Source organism: Siphateles boraxobius, unplaced genomic scaffold (genome assembly GCF_051911475.1).
Source record: "Siphateles boraxobius isolate OS27281-9 unplaced genomic scaffold, OSU_SipBor_1 16, whole genome shotgun sequence".
In the NCBI taxonomy this organism is placed as follows: Eukaryota; Metazoa; Chordata; class Actinopteri; order Cypriniformes; family Leuciscidae; genus Siphateles; species Siphateles boraxobius.
In genome coordinates, this window is record NW_027508766.1 from 16,932,225 (window position 1) to 16,954,703 (window position 22,479).

The 22,479-nt window shown below is 36.8% G+C and overlaps 1 protein-coding gene across 2 annotated transcripts in view; it reads left to right on the forward strand.

The window, feature by feature from the left end:
- The first annotated feature begins 20,148 nt into the window (after positions 1–20,148).
- rxrab (retinoid x receptor, alpha b) overlaps positions 20,149–22,479 on the forward strand; it is a 108,544-nt gene continuing 106,213 nt past the window's right edge. The window contains exon 1 of one of the 2 annotated variants that reach the window (XM_077231843.1): positions 20,149–20,398. In XM_077231843.1, coding sequence (XP_077087958.1) covers positions 20,371–20,398 — 28 coding nt within the window. In that variant the 5' untranslated portion in view covers positions 20,149–20,370. The remainder of the gene's footprint in view (positions 20,399–22,479) is intronic. The other variant, XM_077231845.1, reaches the window with a different exon arrangement.

Consider the following 22,479-nt stretch of genomic DNA (forward strand, 5'->3'; position numbering starts at 1 on the left):
AAGGGAGACGGGCACCGTAAAATGAGGTGTTAACTGCTCTGCTTCGGTGGGGAACTGCCCTCGATGGCCTGCGCCCTCGGACGTCAGGCCTTTTCTTTGCAGCTTTCTTGGAAATAACGACGGTCCTCAGATCCGTCTTATCCCTTGAAGGCTGTTGTTTATCGCGCTTTCCGTGTCCCCAGTCTTTTTGTGGGGGAACACGGGAAGCCATGCTCTGTTTTTGTGTGGCACGGTTTTTAAAAGTTTGGGGCTGCTCCCGCTCAGCAACCCCGGACACATTAGTCTAGATAAAGAGATAGGAAAATCCATAAAAAATATTTTCTCATTTTCTTTAATATTGCTCAAATTGAACCATAAATGTCTCTCAGTGGCCACCAGGGCTAGCATAGACCGGCCGACAGAAATAGCCATCTACTTAGCGACCCTGAGAGACAAATCTGTGGCTCGACGCAGTTCGCAAACTGTGTTCGGGCCAATAGCCCACCCTCATTAATGTCTCCTAACATTTCAGCCTGTTAAGCCTGCAACAGCGACATTGTGTGAAGACATGCTAAAGCCTGACCAGCCACTAAATAAGCCTTACCCACCAAAGCTGAAGTTACTCTAACTGGCTTGGTGGGTAATAATGTGGCTTTAAGGGAAGATGCAGATTCAGGGGAGAGATAGCTCACAAGCGTTTATTCCACATTCGGCATTTCCCCATATCCGTGCTCTTTATATTGTGAAATAGAAGAGTAGTGTAATGATTGTGCACTGTACATTCTATATGACACAGGTTTCTTCCACGATCTCGACACCTCAGTGGGTAGATCGGGAAAAAACAGAAGGCTCAGGCGTTGAGATTGTGAACGAGAGGACAGGAAGCGTTCATCTAGATTGTTTTTTAAATGAACGTCCTGCTTATCTGCCGGCCAATTGATATGTAATCTTTCGACTGCTCTCGTTACAACCTCAACGTGCTCCTCAAAAGCATGAGACTGAGGTGGCGAATCCTCAGTATCACGAGCATAAACACTAACAACATCCAGTCCCTCGGAACTGGATAGCTGTAGTGTTTGTGCCTGCATCGGGGTGGAAGAAACCGCAGCACGTGCTTCCGAACCCTGATACAAGGCATTAGATCTGTCAGGTGAAGTCAGAGCCTGTCTTTAACCCCGCTGACAGATCCATTTGCGAACCCCAAGTCTGAAGTCTTCGCTGTGCCTCGGCAGCAGCGAGACCTGAGCCTTGGGGAACGCGAGCCTGGGCTTCCTCGTTAAAAAACGGCAGGCGGGATCGGAGTGTCCCCAAGGGAAGCACAATGCAGTGCTCACAGTCAGTGCCCTCGAGCGCTGACCGTGCATGCTCCTCTCCCAAACAAACAACACATTAAGTGTGTGTGACCCCACCCGTTAAATAACGCGGACTGGGGTGCACACACTCTAAACTGCTGCTTGCTCGCCATAGCTTTATATATATATATATATATATATATATATATATATATATATATATATATATATATATATATATATATATAATGTATATATATATATATATATATGTATATATATGAAGAGTTCAGATGCAAAACCCTCTAAATCCGTCAGACTTATTTTCTTTAAATGAGCATTTTTTATCAGGCTCCTATGTTCACGTCCAGTAGTTTCATTTTAAAGGTACTGATAAGGTTATTAGTCAGTGAATAAAATAACTTTTTTTCAAAAATGTCACTTTAGTCAATTCAGTGATTTTTAACAAATTAGATTTCCTTTTGTGTCAAAAACAGCTAAATCCACTTGTGCTTTTTTTTGCAAAAAAACTCTAAATCCACCTCTTTGGGACAAGACATAGTAAATAGCTGAAAATTCACTAAAAATGTAACTAGAAACACTGAAAAAGATTAAAGCACCTTCACCCCCCCACCCCCCAGTATAACCACATTGGCAAAGTAGAACAGAACAACATTCTTAAACATCAATATCTGTGCATTTTCTATAAGAAGCTTATAAGACTTGTGTAATGTAAAGTAATATTATAATGTATATCTCAAGTATAAAAAATCAGTGCACAAAACAGGAAAGGCCTAAACAATTCCAATATTTTCCAATAAAAACTGCATATAAGATTTAAGTAGAATAAAACAATTCATGAAATGTAAAGCAACATTAAGATAACAATAATAACAAGAGAACTTGACCCCTTTGTGAATCTTACAATAGCTTACACTAGCAAATAAAACACAGACAGTACTGTGGAAAAAAATGACATCTCTCAGACACTTTTAGGTGCTGTCATTCATTCATCCTCAAGGTCTTGTTCAATGTCCTTGCCACCATCACTTGCCAGGACGTTTTCATAGAACTCTTGCACAGCTTTTGGTACTCCCAACTCACCCAGCAGCTTCAAGACATCAGTCCTCTTTGCTTCCTTGACGCAGTTCACATCCGGAAGAGGAGCCGGCTTGAACTGAAACAACTTCTTACCCCGCTTCATCACAGAGTGCTGGCAAAATTTACCAGCAAACGCACTCTTAAGCCCCAGCTTATCTCCAGAGATTTGCAGCACTCTTGCTTCACTTACTGTATTTTGAATGATCTCTGAGTTGTTGTGAACCTGGCTGCTGCTTCTTTGAAGTCATAGCACTGCCAGTCCTTTCCATATTGATAGACAGTGCCATGCTTCAGCAAAATGTTGTTATACTCTTCCGGCAACAGAATAGTTGTATGCTTCCGGATATCTTGCTCAATCCTTCCAAACACTCTGTTAGCCGGAAGGAAACTGTGCCCTCGGATAGGAAAGAAGTAAGTGATGTTGTGCTGAGGGTACAATGGAGAACGCAGGGCAAACAACAATGACCGAACATTAATGTTTTTATTCTGGCCGTAGCAAGAGTCTGAGAACAGGCGGAGGCTCTGACACTGGCGCAGATCAACTCTAGCCACTGAGGTGAAGTAGTGATGTAGAGCTGAGGCGACAATGTTACTATCCCTTGAGTTCTCATATTCTAGCCAGGTGTACAGATTTATCTCATTCCGGCTCTGGGGTTCTCCTCTGCCACGGTGACGAACCACACCGAATACATAAAAGTATACCTGCCGTGAGTAAAACGTTTGACAGATGGCAGACCTAGGAAGGACCAGGTTCTCCATTATGTTAAAGCAGACAGTGAATGTGTCACCCACATCATTTAGTGTGTCATTTAGTGTGTCATAAAACTGACGAGCTCAGCGACGGTGAAGTGTGTAAAGAAGAATCTTGTTCCGCTTCTCTTCTGCAGTCAGATCAGGATCATTGATTGCAATTCGGAATTTGACACACGAAGAGCACACATCTTTGGCAGGATGACCAAAAGCCAGGTTGAAGTCATACACAAAGATGCTCCAGTATAGTGAGTAGGAAACTTGTTGATGATTCTGCTCAACACACAGCTGATGCATTTTTGCTATACTCAAGTCACTCTGCAGGAACTTTCTCCCAGGTGCACCACGGCGGGCATAGTGGCTTGCTCTACAATTAAAAGACTGTATGTGCTTTCGAACTATGTCCTTCTTTGCAGTTTGGTCTTCAATTTCCCTGGGACCATCACGATTTGCAGGACGTGCTTTGCCGTTCTCAAGCCAGTACTTTGCAATACTTTGAACTCTGTCTTTCTTTACACCTAAAATGAAAATAAACATGAAACCAACCCTGCAAGCATATTACCCATAATACACACAGTTTAAAAACATGAATTGACAACAGTTATACAATAATAATTTTTTTTTTTGCAAAGGTCTACTCATATTAAATGCTGTCCCCATTGTACAATAATAATATATGCAATATCACTTATATTTATTTGATTCCACCCATCTTAGTCCATCCCTATAAATTATTCCATCTATAGCTCACCTGCACATATAATTTTTAGTCTATTTTTTTGTTTCTTTATTTATACATGTATTTTATATGTGTGTGTATTTTTATTTATTTATTTTTATTTTTCATTATCTGTGTGTTGTTGTTGTCTCTGTTTACTGGAAGTTTCTGTCACCAGAAAACATTCCTTGTACATGCAAACATACTTGGCAATAAAGCTCTTTCTGATTCTGATATTGTTTTTAACAAATTTATAAATTTAGGTGAACATTAATACCGCAGAGAGATTATATTACCAGATAATAACTGCTGAAAAAAATAGCCTCTGTACTGAGCACGTACTAGAGGAAGATAATTGGATAAACATGGCTTTGACGACGTAAAAGAAAAAAATCGAAAAAATTAAAACACTAAAAATAATAAAAAATACTTTTTACCAATGCAAAAATAGGAAAAAAATAGAAACTTGTGATGAGGAAATCTTTGTACTTACAGAAAATGTTCAGGAATGAAGCTTGGCAGACGGGAACTTTCGTTTTATCTTCTTTCAAAATGGCATACTTGATCGATACATCTCTGTGTCTTCTCCTCTCTTCAGCCTCCACTTGTTGTCTCCTCCGTTTACATGGCATATCATCCATATGAGACAGAAGAATGGCATCTTGTTTGACTTTGTCGTTGGTGAAATAGAGCTGTTGTTTGATGTATAATAAATCAGATTCCTTCAAAGTTACAGCACTGCACCAAGAACTGTTATGAGTGCATGCTACACTTGCGACCAAGTCATTTCCACTGTACCGATTTTCTTTTGCCTTGTAACGGGAAGAGTTTTGAGGTAAAAAAAGTTTTTCTTCTGCCATTTGATGTCAGTAGGACAGGCTCATCCATTTCATCGTACTCCATTTTAAAAATGTAAAAAAATCTGAATCCAAAACCAAAACAATCTCCTCAGCCGTCTCAAAAAATCCGTCTCCTCAGCGCGCCGCTCTATTGAAACAGCCTGTACTGATTCGCGCCTTCTGATTGGTTCTCGGGATGTACCAGCTTTTGCTGCCAAAGGAAAGTGGCGTCTAGAGGCTTTTGCCGACAAACTGATATTTCTGAATGGGCTGAGGCAGAGATTTAAAGAATTTGAAGCAAATATATTTGTTGAACGTGTACTATGTTCAGATAGCTTTCACTCAATGTCATTATCTCATTTTTGACGGAGGTGGCGTTTAGAGGCTTTTGCATCTGAACTCTTCATATATATATATATATATATAAAACAGACAACACCAAATAACAAGGACAATTTCACATAGAGCGCTTGTGAAGACACAGAAGCTGTCGCGGCTGAGTTTGAACCCGGCTTATATACTTCCTGGTTACCTTCTATACCTTCTGACGTCCCGTCACGCTATTGGACTGATTTCACATGTGCTTCAATACATCAAAATGCAAAGCGTTCCCTTAGCGTCAATCGACGCAACGCGAGTTCCCTTGAAAGGGAACCAACACGTCCATATAACCAATAAGTCCAATAACACACTGATTTAAAGGAATATTTTCTGAAGTGGAAATCAAGGTTATAGTGAGAGACCAATGGCCAATTAATGAGGCGATTTTTTTTTTTTGGATGGATTTCAAAGCAGAAATATGAGTTCATCATTTTTATTTTATAAAAAGTACTTACATTTAACTTGTGTTTTTAGAGCTATACAATTTTTCAAAAATTTTAATAATTACACAGAAAAGGTTAGTAAACAATTTTGTATACTAAAATCATGTTAACATGCATATTGTTTACTCCTTATGTCTATGAAACAGTGAGTATTTTAACATTTACAAATTGGCCAATTTCCTTTTTAGTTTTAAGAATCACTGAACATGTACTGTCTGGAATATTACTGATAAAATTCTTTACAAATAATATGAATAGAGGCCAATCCTTTCATTAAACCATAGCACAACAGTAAAATATACAGTAGATCTTTCACACTCTTTGAAATTTGGGAAGTGCATAAAATGCTCAGTGAAACTGACTTGAGTCAAAATTGGCTCCTTGTGACCATTGTCAACTCACACATCCTCAGTTTGTGGGAAGTGTCTCTGTACAAATTAAGCTCTTTAACATAGTGATCATCCTTTATGTGGGAGACACAGATGTCATAATACGAGTGTGACTGTCACTGCAGAGCTGCTGGTGTTGCTTTAGGGTGACATTTCTGCTTCCGTTTTACCCCCCATAAACATCACTGTGTATGTCTTGAGATGTCAAGAATAACAAAAGAATAACAATAACAGCCCAGAATAACAAAAGAAATATGATGTCATGCACTCTGATCACATGCCTTTTGTGTCTGTCTGATATATGTGATTCAAATGTCTTGGAAAAATGAAACATGATGAGAAGAATCACATGTCATAAGTAACTCTATGATCTATGATAAGCAGAACACGGGCTTCGAAATCATCAGCAAAAACATATTGCATTGGCTGTAATCTATTTACCAGCACCAGTTACAAATTTGTCAGATCATTAGTAATTTCGGAGCTAACAGAAATATTCTGTGCACATTACAAGTTACACTCAGTGTAAGGTTGATTACTACAAAAATAATTTTAAATAAAATATATGTGAATAATTATATTATACATTTTTTAATTTTAATTATGTTTCCATCCTCTAACAACATTTTGTATATTTAATTTGAGAAGTAAAACTGTGTGAGGTATTTATATATAAAAACATATAAAATATTTTAATATATTTTATATATTTTATATATTCTTTGTTGGAAAACGAAATCTGCATCTCCATAAAGTTGGTCAGCAGCAGGAAGCATGAAGTGCTCTAAAACTTCCTGGTAGATGGCTGCGTTGACCTTGGACCTCAGAAAACACAGTGGGCCAGCACCAGCAGATGACATGGCACCCCAAACCATCACTGACTGTGGAAACTTTACACTGGACTTCAAGCAACAGGGATTCTGTGCCTCTCCTCTCTTCCTCCAAACTCTGGGACCTTGATTTCCAAAGGAAATGCAAAATTTACTTTCATTAGAGAACATAACTTTGGACCACTCAGCAGCAGTCCAGTCCTTTTTGTCTTTAGCCCAGGCGAGACGCTTCTGACACTGTGTCTTGTTCAAGAGTGGCTTGACACAAGGAGTGCGACAGCTGAAACCCATGTCTTGCATAAGTCTGTGCGTGGTGGTTCTTGAAGCACTGACTCCAGCTGCAGTACCCTCTTTGTGAATCTCCCCCACATTTTTGAATGGGTTTTGTTTCACAATCCTCTCCAGGGTGCAGTTATCCCTATTGCTTGTACACTTTTTTCTACCACATATTGTCCTTCCCTTCGCCTCTCTATTAACGTGCTTGGACACAGAGCTCTGTGAACAGCCAGCCTCTTTAGCAATGACCTTTTGTGTCTTGCCCTCCTTGTGCAAGATGTCAATGGTCGCCTTTTGGACAGCTTTCAAGTCAGGAGTCTTCCCCATGATTGTGTAGCCTACAGAACTACTGAGAGACCATTTAAAGGCCTTTGCAGGTGTTTTGAGTTAATTAGCTGATTAGAGTGTGGCACCAGGTGTCTTCAATATTGAACCTTTTCACAATATTCTAATTTTCTGAGATACTGATTTTGGGGTTTTCATTAGTTGTCAGTTATAATCATCAAAACTAAAATGAATGAACACTTGAAATATATCAGTCTGTGCGTAATGAATGAATATAATATAAAAATGTCACTTTTTGAATGGAATCAGTGAAATAAATCAACTTTTTGATGATATTCTAATTATATGACCAGCAGCTGTATATACAGTATACAATTTTTCTTCTCAAATAAAATGTTGTTTTAATGATCACAAAACATGTACCGAACACACACACACACACACACACACACACACACACACACACACACACACACACACACACACACACACACACACACACACACACACACACACACACATTGCATAAAATTGATCTTTTAAAGAATTAACTTTTATTAATGTATGTGGATTTTCATTTTGCAAGAGCCTTTACGCTTGAATGAGAAACAAGAACTTAAAAAATACAATTGGTTTACCAGAGGTGTGAAGATGGAGCTGAAAGATGTGATATCAGACAAAATTATAATCACAGTATATGTGACTCTGTTCATTTATCACAGGGAAAATTATTTGGGGAAAGAGAGAGGAGAGAGTGAGAAAGATTTCTGCTCTGATTGTACAGTTTTGTTTGATAGAGAGCAACATTTCTTTAAAAAAACTAAACAAAAACAAGTAAAACACTTAACTGTATTCAAACGAAGAATTATACAATTAAAAAAACATGTTCGGCCTCAGAAGAAACAGGTGCCCTTCTGTCTATAAAAGAAAGAGATTTTTTTTTGTCATTAACCAAATATACACCCATCCCATTTGAACTTTTCTTTTAATGTTTAAATTACAGTTGTTCTTCTCATTGTACTTGGGGTAACACCATCACTTAAGCAGTAACCGCTGTTACGGTCCAAATGGCTCCAATTGACTCTAAAGAGCATGCTCTTTGGAGGGGGCATGTGAGGGTGAGGGGTTACGCTAGACTCTTGGCCTGATGATGGTAGAGAGCCTGTGAGTTGACCTGACTCTGACCCACTGTCTAGTGAAGTTCTCTTGACTGTGGCCTCACCAAACCATTACAAAATGGCAGAATCTTAGTGTGAGGGGCCACCTAGGGGAGACTGTGATGGCCAACATATACAGTAAGCATAGTAAGCAGCTGTAAATCAACAGTGGGGGCGCTTCAAATTATGAACAAGAGATGATGGTAAACGAGGACAAAAAAAGCTTTTCTTTCTTTTTAAAGTCAAGTCAAGTCAAGTCAAATATATTTATATAGCGCTTTTCACAATACAGATTGTATCAAAGCTGCTTCACAGTATCAATCAAAACAACTTAATGTTTGTTTATTACTGGAAAAAAGACATCCAAGTTTGGTAGAGCTGATCAATGGTATGATTGGTTAATTAATTTGAATATCCCCAACTGAGCAAGCCAAAGGCAACAGTGGCAAGGAACCGAAAAACTCCATCCAGTGACCTAATGGTGTCCTAACACCCCATCAGGTGACCCAATGGAGAAAAAAAACCTTGGGAGAACCCAGGCTCAGTCGGGGGCCAGTTCTCCTCTGGCGTTTATGAACTAGAGGCCGAATTTACAGTAACTGTAAGATAAAAAATTTATATGAATGCCTGGCTAAATAGATGCGTCTTCAGTCTAGTTTTAAACTGGGAGAGCGAGTCTGAGCAACGAACAATATCAGGAAGGCTATTCCAGAGCTTCGGAGCTAAATGTGAAAATGCTCTGCCTCCTTTGGTGGATCTGGATATCCTAGGAATGACCAGAAACCTCGAATCTAGTGATCTTAAAGAGCGCGATGGATTGTAAGGCGATAGAAGATCCGTTAAATAGACTGGAGCTAAACCATTTAGAGCTTTATAAGTCAAAAGCAATACCTTGTAATTAATACGGAACTTTATAGGTAACCAATGAAGTGATGATAAAATCGGTGTTATATGATCATATTTTCTTAATCTAGTAAGAACTCTAGCGGCTGCATTTTGGACTAACTGTAGCTTGTTTATTGAAGATGCAGGACAACCAGCTAATAAAGCATTACAGTAATCTAGTCTCGAGGTCATGAATGCATGAACTAACTTTTCTGCATCAGAGACTGATAGCATATTACGTAACTTAGCAATGTTTCTAAGGTGGAAAAAGGCTGTTTTTGTAACATATGAAATATGCTTTTCAAAAGACAGGTTGCAGTCTAATGTAACACCCAGGTCTTTTACTGTAGCGGATAGAGTAACAGGGCATCCTACTATGTTAAAGTCGTGCTGTGAAAGGTTTTGTGGACGGTTTTTAGAACCGATAAGTATTACCTCTGTCTTGTCTGGATTTAATAAAAGAAAATTATGCGTCATCCAATCTTTTATATCTTTAACACAATCTGTCAATTTGGATAATTTAGCGTATTCATCTGGCCGTGAGGAAATATATATTTGAGTGTCATCAGCATAACAATGGAAACTAATTCCATGTTTCCTTAGAATATTACCAAGTGGCAGCATATATATTGAGAATAATAAAGGGCCTAACACAGATCCCTGCGGCACTCCATAGTTTGCCGAAGTTATAATCGATTTTTCTCCATTTAAGTAGACGAAATGGTAGCGGTCAGATAAGTATGACCTGAACCAGCTTAATGCTTGTCCTTGAACACCAGTGTAATTTTGCAGTCGATCTAAGAGTATTGTGTGATCTATAGTATCGAACGCAGCACTAAGATCAAGTAAAACTAGTACTGAGATACAGCCTTGGTCCGAAGCTAAAAGTAAATCATTTGTGATTCTAACAAGCGCAGTTTCAGTGCTATGATGTGGCCTGAATCCAGACTGAAACTTTTCATAGATGTCGTTTTCTTGCAAGAAAGAGCCGAGTTGAGCGGACACAACTTTTTCTAATATTTTTGACATAAATGGAAGATTCGAAATGGGTCTGTAATTTGCTAGGTTATTTGGATCTAATTGTGGTTTCTTAATAAGAGGTTTTATAACTGCCAGCTTGAACGTTCTTGGAACATGACCTAAAGATAAAGATGAGTTAATAATATTGAGAAGAGGCTCTTCCACTACAGGTAACACTTCTTTCAGTAGTTCAGTTGGTATAGGATCTAATAAACATGTTGTTGTTTTAGATGAAGTGATAAGTTTATTTAACTCTTTTTGTTCTATGGTTGTAAAGCATTGTAATTGTTCTTGCGGGGTAATAATTGCGGCCGAATTATAAGGCGCGAGCAAAGATCGAACGTTTACGATTTTGATTCTGATGCTTTCAATTTTCTCGGTGAAGAAGTTCATGAAATCATTACTACTAAACTGTAACGAGGTATTTTGTTCAGACGACGTCTGTTTATTTGTTAGTCTAGCCACGGTATTAAATAAAAACCTTGGATTATTTCGGTTGTTTTCTATTAATTTGCTGAGGTGCTCAGCCCTGGCCGTTTTAAGTGCCTTTTTATAAAGTGACATACTGTCTTTCCACGCGATTCTAGAGACCTCTAAATTAGTTTTTTTCCATTTACGCTCTAAATTACGGGTTTCTCTCTTTAAAACATACGTAGTATTATTGTACCATGGTGCTATACTTTTTTCTCTGACCTTTTTTAATCTAATGGGTGCAACAATATCCAATGTTCTAGAGAGAATGTTGCTCATAGTGCTAGTTAGTTCGTCTAATTCATCTGTTTGTTTGGGTTCAGGCAGCAGCTGGGACAGATCAGATAAGCTATTTGAGAAATGATCTATGGTGGATGGACGAATTGTTCTACCTGGTCGATAACGTGGCGCAGCATGACATATTACAGCAGTGCGTAATATGCAAGTTACCAAGTAGTGGTCAGTGACATCATCACTTTGTGGAATGATATCTATATCGGTTGGATCGGTTCCATATGATATAATTAAATCGAGTGTATGATTAAGACGATGAGTTGGTCCGGTGACGTTTTGCTTGACCCCGAAGGAGTTTAATAAATCTGTAAACGCAGCCCCTAACGCATCATTTAAATTATCTACGTGTATGTTAAAATCTCCAACAATTAATGCTTTATCGACGTTGACCAAAAGATCTGATAGAAAGTCAGCAAACTCTTTTAGGAAATTGGCGTAAGGCCCTGGAGGTCTATATACGGTAGCCAATGCTAGAGATAATAGGGATTTTTTTCTTACATCTAAGAGCGTAACATTTAGCACAAGCACTTCAAACGAATTAAACCTATGACGAGTTTTCTGAGTAACATTAAGGATATCTCTGTAGATTGTTGCAACACCGCCGCCACGACCGATCAGACGGGGCTCATGCTTATAACAGTATCCTAGCGGAGTAGACTCATTTAGACCGAAATAATCATTTGGTTTAAGCCAGGTTTCAGTAAGGCACAGAACATCGAAATTATTATCTGTGACCATTTCATTTACAATAACCGCCTTAGGTGTGAGCGATCTAATGTTTAGAAGACCTAGCTTTAGAAATTGTTTTTGTTCACTAATAGCGAGATTTTTTGTTTTAATAACAATTAGATTTTTTCTAGATCCTGCAGTAGATTTATTATTTGATCTTAGTAAACGAGGAATAGACACAGTTTCTATGCAATGTTCTACACTAGTATTAATATCAATTAAATTGGTGCAGTAGAGACTGTGATTTGGATTTTTGGTTACTAGTCAAATAATAGTAACCAAAGTTACTTTGGTAACTTTTGGTAACTTTAAAGTCAAATAATGTTCCATAAATTTAAAATGAAGAATAAAACAACAAAATATATGAGAAAGTCAATAAAAATACTATATATAAAGATGTATACATACATATTTGGACCCTAAACCCTATAAAGCCTATGTTTAATTTGCAAAATTCTAAGGCCTCAAAATGATTAATAACATGATCAAAACTTTGCTGAAAAATCTGTTTTGATTAATAGTTCTGCCCTCTGATTGATAGTTCATACTTATTATAGCAAATAAAAGGCCTTTTATTTTATAAAATCATCCCCCTTCAGGTCATAGCACACACGTCCTTTTCCAGTGAAATCTTTAATGATTTAGAGTGACAGTCTGGAATACTGTTATGAAGATCTCATTGAACAGAATTTCATATTACTTTTTGGTCATATACTGTACATATCAGCAACTGCACCAAATTGCATAATTTTGCAATAATTCCTATGAATGTCCTCGAGTGTACTCGAGTTTGAGCTCCATATTCTATGTTACATATTTCATATGAGCCATGAAAGCCAGAAGTATCAAATATGATAGTTAAGTTTGGAAACAATACTTTTTAATATTTTTTTAAAGAACTATCTTATGCTCATCAAGCCTGCATTTATTTGATCAACAATACAGAAAAAAACTGTTATATTGTGAAATATTTTTACAATTTAAAACAATGTTTTTCTAATTTAATATACTTTAAAATATAATTTATTTCTTTGATGTAAAGCTGAATTTTCATCAGCCATTACCCCAGTCTTCAGTGTCACATGATCCTTCAGAAATCATTCTAAAATGCTGATTTATTTATTATTTTGGAAACAGTTGTGCTGCTTAATATTTGTTTATAACCTGTGATACTTTTTTCAGGATTCTTTGATGAATAAAAAGAAAACAAAACAGCATTTATTTAAAATAGAAATCTTTTGTAACAATATAGCCTACTACCGATCAAAAGTTTGGGGTCAGGGATTTTTTCGATTTTTTTCTTTCTTTTTTGAAAGAAATTATTATTTTTATTCAGCAAGGATGTGTTAAATTGGTTAAAAAAAGTAATAGTAAAGATTTTTTATTGTTAGAAAAGATCAAAAAGACTATATATATGATTTTTTAAATTTCATGTCAGGCTTTACAGGGTTAAAATGCACATAAGTTTCACTTTAATAGATATAAAATATCAAACCTATTTTTGCAATTAATTTAAACCAACTGGTCGCAAGGTTTTAGTCAAGTCAAGTCAAGTCACCTTCATTTATATAGCGCTTTTAACAATAGATTGTTTTGAAGCAGCTTTACAGTGATAACAGGGAATTAAAGTAACAGAGTGTTGTTTTGGCTTTACAGCAGCTCTAGAATAAAGTTATTGTCTAGCTAAAGTTAGTTTCGATTGATTCACTTCCGTCGCGATGATCATTAGTTATTAACTTAGGGACAGCTAACACGACACCGCTCTAACAGAAAACCATTAATGTGATCCGGCCACTCAATTGCACAAAACAGTGCCTGGTGGCTCAAGAACGCAAACCATGAAATAGGTTCCAAGAAAAATTTGGTCCCACTTTATATTAAGTGGCTTTAACTACTATGTACTAACATTGAAATTAATAATTTGATACAATGGACTTATTGTGTACATACGTTTTTACATTGTACTTATATTTTAAAAATACCTGCATGTAATTACAGCTGTAATTAATTTATATAATTACATTTGTAATTACACTGTTGACCCTTCCCCTACACCTTAACCCACCCTTAAACCGACCCATACCACCAAACCTGTCCCTAACCTTACCTGTATCACACCTCAATAGCAGCACAAGTGTTTTACAATACAACATGAAGACAATAAGTACATTTGTACTTATTTTTTGATGTAAGTACATTGTATTTAAAGCCACTTAATATAAAGTGGGACCAAAAAGGTCATAATACAGAATTTTTTATTGCTTTCGCGTAGCCACGTGAACCGGAAGTATCCTGACAAAGTTTTATCTGTACAGAGGTAAAGGGAAGGGAAGGAGGCCTTCACAGTAGAGAGACTAGTTGACACTTCAGGACTGCGTTGTCGTCGTATCCAGGCACAGGTCCTTCATCAGATCCAGATATGGCCTGGATCCGGCGGACTGCGGTAAACCTCGGGATAAACAGAGAGATTAATATTAGCGTAGATGCCATCCTTCTTATGATGTAACATGTACATCAGGATTTATGGGAAGTGTTCCCGGTTCCGGCTGACCTAATCTATGCAGCCTAACATTGAATTAAAGAAGTCTATAATGTGTTATGTTTATGTTAGGTCAAAGAGATGTCTTGTTAGTCTAGATTTGAACTGACAGAGTGTGTCTGCTTCCCGGACAATGTTAGGAAGACTTTTCCAAAATTTAGGTGCTAAATAGGAAAAGGATCTACCACCAGCAGTCAAATTTTGTTATTCTAACTGTTCCGCATTTGTCATTAAGAGCATATGACGTAATTTAGATATATTTTTAAGTTGGAAAAATGCGGTTTTACAGATACTAGACACGTGACTTTCAAATGAAAGATTGGTATCAAAGAGCACACCCAGGTTCCTAACCAACGACAAAGACTTGACAGAGCAGCCATCAAGTGTTAGACAGTATTTTAGATTATTATGTGAGTAAGTTTTTTGTCCAATAATTAGAATCTCAGTTTTTTTTCAGAATTAAGTAGTAGGAAATTACTAGTCATCCAGTTTTTTATATCAGCTATGCTTTCCCTTAATTTTGTAAATTGGTAGGTTTTGTCAGGGTGTGCCGAAATATAGAGCTGAGTATCATCGGCATAACAGTGAAAACTAATGCCATGCTTCCTAATGATATCTCCTAAGGGTAGTATGTACAGAGTAAACAGCAACGGTCCTAGTACTGAGCCTTGTGGTACGCCATACTGAACTTTTGATCGATAAGATATCTCTTCATTTACTGGTACAAACTGATAACGGTCAGATAAGTATGGTTTAAACCATGCTAATGCGATTCCACTAATGCCAACATAATTTTCAAGTCTATTTCAAAGAATCTTGTGGTCAATGGTGTCAAATGCAGTACTAAGATTTGGTGGACGCAAAGTTAGTTGTCCTCAAGTTCACACAGGTGTTGTTCATCACTTGAACTATGAACATGATCTACTAATGTTTGACAATTAGAAGTGTCACAATACATTTTATCTTAATTTTGAACAGAAAATCGATTGTTTTATCATTTTAAACCTAACCAACTTTATATTTTGTTTTATAATACTGTACACAGAAATTCATGCACTTTTAAGTTTTTAAATACGTTTTAGAGCCCACTGTTTGCTTACTTGTGTTTATCACTTTTTTATATTCGTTATTTTTTTAGGCTCTTTACATTTAGTTAAGAGACTTTCAGGTAAGTTCTGTCCCATGGTCGCATCTGTACTTTAAGTATTTAAGGACAGGTCATTCACGTTACAAACTTGGCACTCATATTTTAAGAGCCAGGTGGTTTTCTAAGCACCCTCTCCATATGGTGCCCTTTTGTTTGCCTCTCTCCCTCTGTCTTTCTCCCTCCGACTGGCTCTCTCTGCCTTTTTCGTCTTGAGAAAGTCCTAACTGTTGACAGCTCTTTGAGCAACAGCAGTCTGTTGTTGTGAATGTATATAGAGCGAGCGAGTGAGAGAGACACAGAGAGGGAGCGTGTGTGTGCTGGATGCTAATGAAAACCAGATGTTGGGTCAGTGTCAGAGCCTACGGTTGTGCGTGTATGTGTGTGTGTGTGTGTGTGTGCACGTGTTTACATGTTTGCCCCCCTACTGTCTCCTAACCGCTGAGTGCTCTTGGTGTTCCAGCACCTGATAGGACGGCAGTTATTGATAAATAATATGCAGGCTGCATGGTGCAACTAGCCCAGGGAGTTCATAGTGAGTTGACCATCTGGATACACTGGTGGAGATGCAAACAGGGAGAGAGTGTGCCAAGTATCTAGGGCGATGGAGAAGTCAGCCACACTTCACTTACTAATTATTCACAGCAGTAAATCCTTCGACTCATAGTGAAGCTCATACAGCGGAACTGGGCCTCACTGCTTTGAACAATGTATTTCAGTATATGTATATTCGTTTCGTTTTGTGTTGTGCTCTGCTGGAAAATACTCACCGCTTGTAAATTGTGCATTTTGCATAAGACATGAATCATTATAACATTGCAAGAAGCAAGAAAAAAAGATCTGATAATAATCTGATGGAGAGATGGTCAACCATAACTTTAAAGGCCAAAGCTTAAGGAATACGTCACCCAAAAAAGTAAAATTATGTATACATAATGTAATTATAATATTACATTTATATATATATATATATATATATATATATATATATATATACTACTGTTCAAAAGTTGAGGGTTGTGATTTTTTTTAAAGAAATTAGTAGCTTTGTTCAGCAAGGATGCATTAAATTGCTCAAAAATGACAGTAAAGACATTTATAATGTTACATAATGTTGTTCTTTTGAACGTTCAATTTGATTAAAGAATCCTGAAATCCTGAATCCTTATCCTTTTTTTTGAGCAGCACGACTTTTTTCAACATTGATAATAATAATAAATGTTTTATTTATTTATTTGTTTGTTTGCTTGTTTGTTTATTGCACCACATGACTGGAGTAAAATTCAGCCTTTTCCATCACATAAATAAATTACATTTGAATATACATAATTTCTTTTTACACTTTATTTCGCAATAATACTTTTTAAACATACATTTTTTTTATCTTTTGAATGGTAGTGAGTGTTTTACATATATTATGTATATTTGCAATTCATGGAAAAACTAACAGCATATGGGTTTGAAACAACATGAGAATAAATACATGATTACAGAATGTTTCATTTTCCATGAGCCATTCCTTTAATTGCAGGCGTGCCTATAATTCGCCCATACATTCACCAGCCAAAACATTTTTACATTTAGTTCATGACACTTTTTTCCCAGAACTCTCATGATGGATGCATTTAACAGACTTGAAATGACTGATTACTTGATGCTGTTGGACCGTGTGTGTGTGTGTTTGTGTGTGTGTGTGTGTGTGTGTGTGTGTGTCCATGTGTCCGTGTCCGTGTGTCCGTGTCTGTGTGTGTGTCCGGGGGCAAACAGGTTTAATGGGCTGTGTACGAGGCAGTTGGGGGGTATTTCTCTTGAACTGGTGATGGTGGGAGGAAGTGTAGAGATTTATGACAAGGCTGATTGCCCCTCTCTTTCCTCCACAGTGGCTGACCAGCAGAGAGAGTGAGACGCATTAAATCACTCCTGCCACTGAGCCCCTGCACTTGGCGTTGATCCTTAAGGGATCAGTCAGTGAGACACATCTCAATTTGTCTCCCTGAGAAAGTCACACTGCACAAGGATTCTGGTTCCCTATCACTAAACCCTGGTAATACCACAGTTTGATGGAGTTGCTCCTGTTCTGAGGGTTGTGGTGTTCTCATTTCAGTTGTGCATCATCACTGTTAGTAAATCTCTATCGGAAAACAGTTCCTGAGAGTATAGACGGTATCTGAAAGAATAATTACAAAACCTGTAACAGCCAAGTGATAAAGAGGCTAGCTAACTGTATATATATATATATATATATATATATATATATATATATATATATATATTTGTATGGCTGTATATAAATAAATTCCGTAACAATAGTTCTGAATTAAGATATACACTGCAGTTCAAAAGTTTGGGATCAGTAAGAGTTGTAATGTTTTTAGAATAAGTCTCTTCTGCTCACCAAGGCTGCATTTATTATATAAAATAAAAATTCAGCATTACATCACAAAAAGAAATTACATTTTAAAACATATACAATATTTCACAATATTACCCTTTTTTTTAATATTTTTAATCAAATACTGTAAATGCAGCCTTGGTAATATATATATATATATATATATATATATTTACTTCTGCATGATGTTGAAGTTTACAGGACAGTCCTCAGAGTTTTCCTCAGTCCTTGAGCGATAGTGGGGAATGTGAACCATTAGACCTCCACTGACCAAACTCACTTCTACTGTCTGTCATCCCCACAAGAATAATAAAACACTGTGCTTTCATCCTGACTCAGGTTGACATGTCCTATCAATGTTTAAAGCATAACAATATATGGCATAAAGTAATATTTAAAATTCTTGCAGTAAAATAATGTTTACTTTAGGTGTAAAAGAGCGGATTACAATTGTTAAAGTCAATTATATAAATATGGATTCAATCTAAATGATACATTAAAATCAGAAAAGAAAACTGAATTTGTTGACTGCATTCTAAAACTGAACTGATCCTTATATTTTGTACATTTTATAGGTGAAATAGATATCAGTGAATAAGGTATATCATATTTGAAATGAATCACATTTGGATGACTGGATGATACATTCTCTCTATAGAACTAAGGAATAATTGCAATCTTTCATGGAAAAGCTTTGGTCTCCTCAGAGAATGATACTATTTGAAAAGTGAGTATGCTCTCCCAATCTCACCAGCTGTTATTGTAACCTATGACTCTCTCCTCATCCGTTTTTACAGCTATGAGTTGCAGTATAGAACTCAGATGTTGAACTGTGCCATTTGCTTTGAAAGGCTATTTGACCTCTAAACTTACCATTTAATTAGATCTGAGGCAGCATTTTCTTTGCTCAGACAAGCATTATTGGAGAGGTGTCAAGTTTGCACTGAATTAGTACAGTATAATGCAGACCAATAGGACAGAAAATGCAAGGCTGTAAATAGCCATTTAAACAAACATCTAATCAGATGACACAGCTAATAACATATGAACCCCAAACTATCAAAACCCACATGATGTGCAATATTTTGTTCTCAGTGTTAAGACTTGTGCGAAAGCTCACTTACATCTTCTCCACAAAGGAAAGCTCATGACATTGACCTGCTTGAAGGGATTACATGAGTATTAGCAACATTTCAAAGATCCCAGTTACTCTGTTAAAAATGCACTTACTGTTTAAGTGAAAAAGCCCAGTTTCACAAACAGGACCTAGATTAAGCTAGGATTAGGCCTTAGTACAATTAGGGCATTTGAATAGCTTTTATTAACATGCTTTAGAAAAAAACACATTACTGGTGTGCATCTTGAGACAAAACAATGGCACTGACATATTTAAGATATGTCAGTGCAAGTTACATTCGGTTGAAACAGCTCAAACATGCATTATAGTCTGGGACCAGCTGAAGCATTGTCTGTGAAACCAGGGGAAAGAGTTTAACAAAGATAATACAATTATGTGGTTGCACATAGAAAGTCGTTTTTATTGCAGAACTTGCTGTAATAAAATAATGTCTTTCTACTGCAATAAGATACTGCCTCTCATTTTTGCAACCATTATGTATACTGCATTTATCTTTATAGGGTGTGAATTCTCTTTAAAACTCTTTATGTAAGGTTTTAATATACCATGCCATGATATTTATTTTAAAATTATTCGAATATATATCCACCTCACTTAATTAATTCCCCTTGGCATTGAGTAAAGCCATTTTCATTTATATACTCGTTTCATAATGCTGATGATGGTTTTGATCTTTAATGTGCCATGTACATTAATTAATGATGAATTCCCTGGAGGATACAACACCAGTGTGATGACACACTAAGTGACACATTGAGTTTTTCTATAGATAGACAACCCTTAGGTTGAAAGAGAAAAAAATATTACAGATAAATGTTTTTATTCATTCAGGGGGGGGGGGGGGGGGGGCTCTTCAATGATAAACTGATTAAATGTTTGTTTGTTTTTTCATTTACATAACAAAAACAATAGTCATACACGTATACATATTGTTAAATACACAAATGTATTGTTTAATTGCCATTTATTTTATAGTCCGAAGGGGGTTTCGGCATTGGCAACATTAGGCTACCACATTGTAAAAAGTAGAAGTGGGTTGTCGCTGCAAAAGTGCTGCCGATTAGAGTACCCCCTGGTAGGGTTCCTATAGTGAGGCAGTGCTTGATCGCTGAAGGAATACTGGGAGTGAGTGAGCGAGCGCTCTCGCGGAGTTACAAACTGGATGGAGCCGATTGAAGTAGATACTTTAGTTATATTAAGTGGATTTTGACAGCGGATCTCTGGCTTTGGTCTCACGGCGTTTCCTACTGGATCTTATAGCTTGCCCACTGGGAAAATAAATCACTATCTACAAGAAAGAAAGCTGGCATGCGCTAATATGGAAACCAAACCATTCTTGTCTCTAGGTGAGTTAGACTCAAGGGAAATATGGTCTCTATTATCTTAACGCAAATATCATGCAGAGGTTCAGACATTTACCAGTTTCTGCACTGAATTGCTCAACAAAACGAAACTATGCTGCATGTTTACGTTCATATGTCTTTGTCTTAAACCCGTTTTTCTTAAATAATAGCATTTCTTCATTTTTCGCGGGCAGGTAATGGGTATGAAATGAAATGAGCAAGAAAGCTACTAGAGTTCATATAATGATGATAAGCAAGATTATCATCTTTCTTGTTAGTTTATATCTGATGTTATCATCTTAATAAAATAATCAGTGTTAGGCTACTAGAGCAATTAAGGTGTGTGACTAATATGAAGTGCAGACGCGATCACTCCAGTCAAACAGTGAATGTTAATAGTTTATTAAAGCGCGCTAGTCTTCAGTTGTGCGCTGTCACATTTATTACTCTAAATGCTCATGGCAAGCCATTTAAACATTTCTTGTGAACTAGTATCTATTTTATGTCTCTAGTACCTTTCTTTTGCGTTTAATACTTTAGTTGATTGTAGTTAGCGTTGATAGAAATACTAGCCTAACTAACTTTTTTTTTTTTGCTACATAGGCTAATTTAGTAGGGATCTGTGGTTCAGATTTCAACTACCCATACTATGTATTCCAGTTGTTACTAGCTATTATTCTAGTTTTACTAGTAGTTGATCAGGCTACTATTCAAATTGCCTAATTGCTATCAATTCCAATTTTCTTACTAATTTGACACTGCTATCTATTTATTAACTGTAGTTTGTATTCCTGTTGTATATTTCAGTCTCACTATAAACCCCCTCGACTATAAAGTAGCAATTCTGACTTGTCGTCGCATAGCTCATAACAAGTAAAAAAGCAACCAGTGAGATATCAAATGTTATTGTAGCAAATGGTATATAAATCCCATTAAGTCTCATGAATAAGTTCTATTATCTAATAAAGAAGTACTAAAGTTCTGTAAATACATGGGACTACAAGTCAGAAGTGAATAGTTGATATCTGAACCACAGATCCCATTACAATTCAATGGCAAAATGGGAATAGAATTGTTACGGCACTATTGGAGTTGTGACTAGTAGCAAAGGAAGAAGTATCATTGGGTAACATTTTATTTTACAGTGTTACACATGTAGCCTAGTTACTATAGTATTAACAGTAAATTATGCATAATTACAAGCAGCTAACTCTAAAACAAATCCTAACCCTAATGTTATACTAAGTACATTTTGTTAATTTATATTACTTAGTACTTATTTGTGTAATTGCATTTTGACAAGGGCACCTTAAGATATCTATTTGATTAATGACTAGTAATTACAAAAGAAGTATTAGTAATATAAAAGCCTGTTTAAATGAATACATGTTAAAACGGCCTGCCATAAAAGCTTAACAAATCGATGTCAGCACACTTCATTCGTTATCTCAACCACTTCAAAGGGCGGTACACAAAGCTCTGAGGCCGCTGAGATTCGGAGACTTTATTAGATCTGTCAGAATTATTGAGATTTTAATTTTTTCTTTGGTTCGCTTGGTAATTATGTGCTGCGATCATTGCGAATGATATAGTGTAAGAGTAGTCTGTTCTTACCTCAGCTTCTCTTAAACCACATCAGCCTCTGCTTATCTCTCAAATGAGAAAATGTGTGCTTGGTTGGTAAATCATTTTTGGCAGTAGTCATTGAGATTTAGAATGTAATCACTCACAACACATGTGATGGTACAGAGCTTGTTGTGTAAACATGCACTGAAACAGTTTTGCAACAATATTCATTTTCCAAGCCACCTATTTATACATTCTTCCTGCATGTTGGAATTCCAGTGTAAACAGCAAGTTTTGCGGCTTAATGTGCCCAACTTTATTGGCATTTTTAGAGTTTGCTCTATATAGGTCTCTGGGGGCCACAACCTTTCCCTGGAGCGTCCCAAGTCCATGAGCGTTAATAAGAAATAGAGGGTCCCATTGTAAGAAGGCCCGTCTGTGGTAGTGAGGGGGGTGTATACGGGATGCCGGACCACCCCAATAAAAGACAACCAGTTTGGTTTACGGCAGCAAGTTTT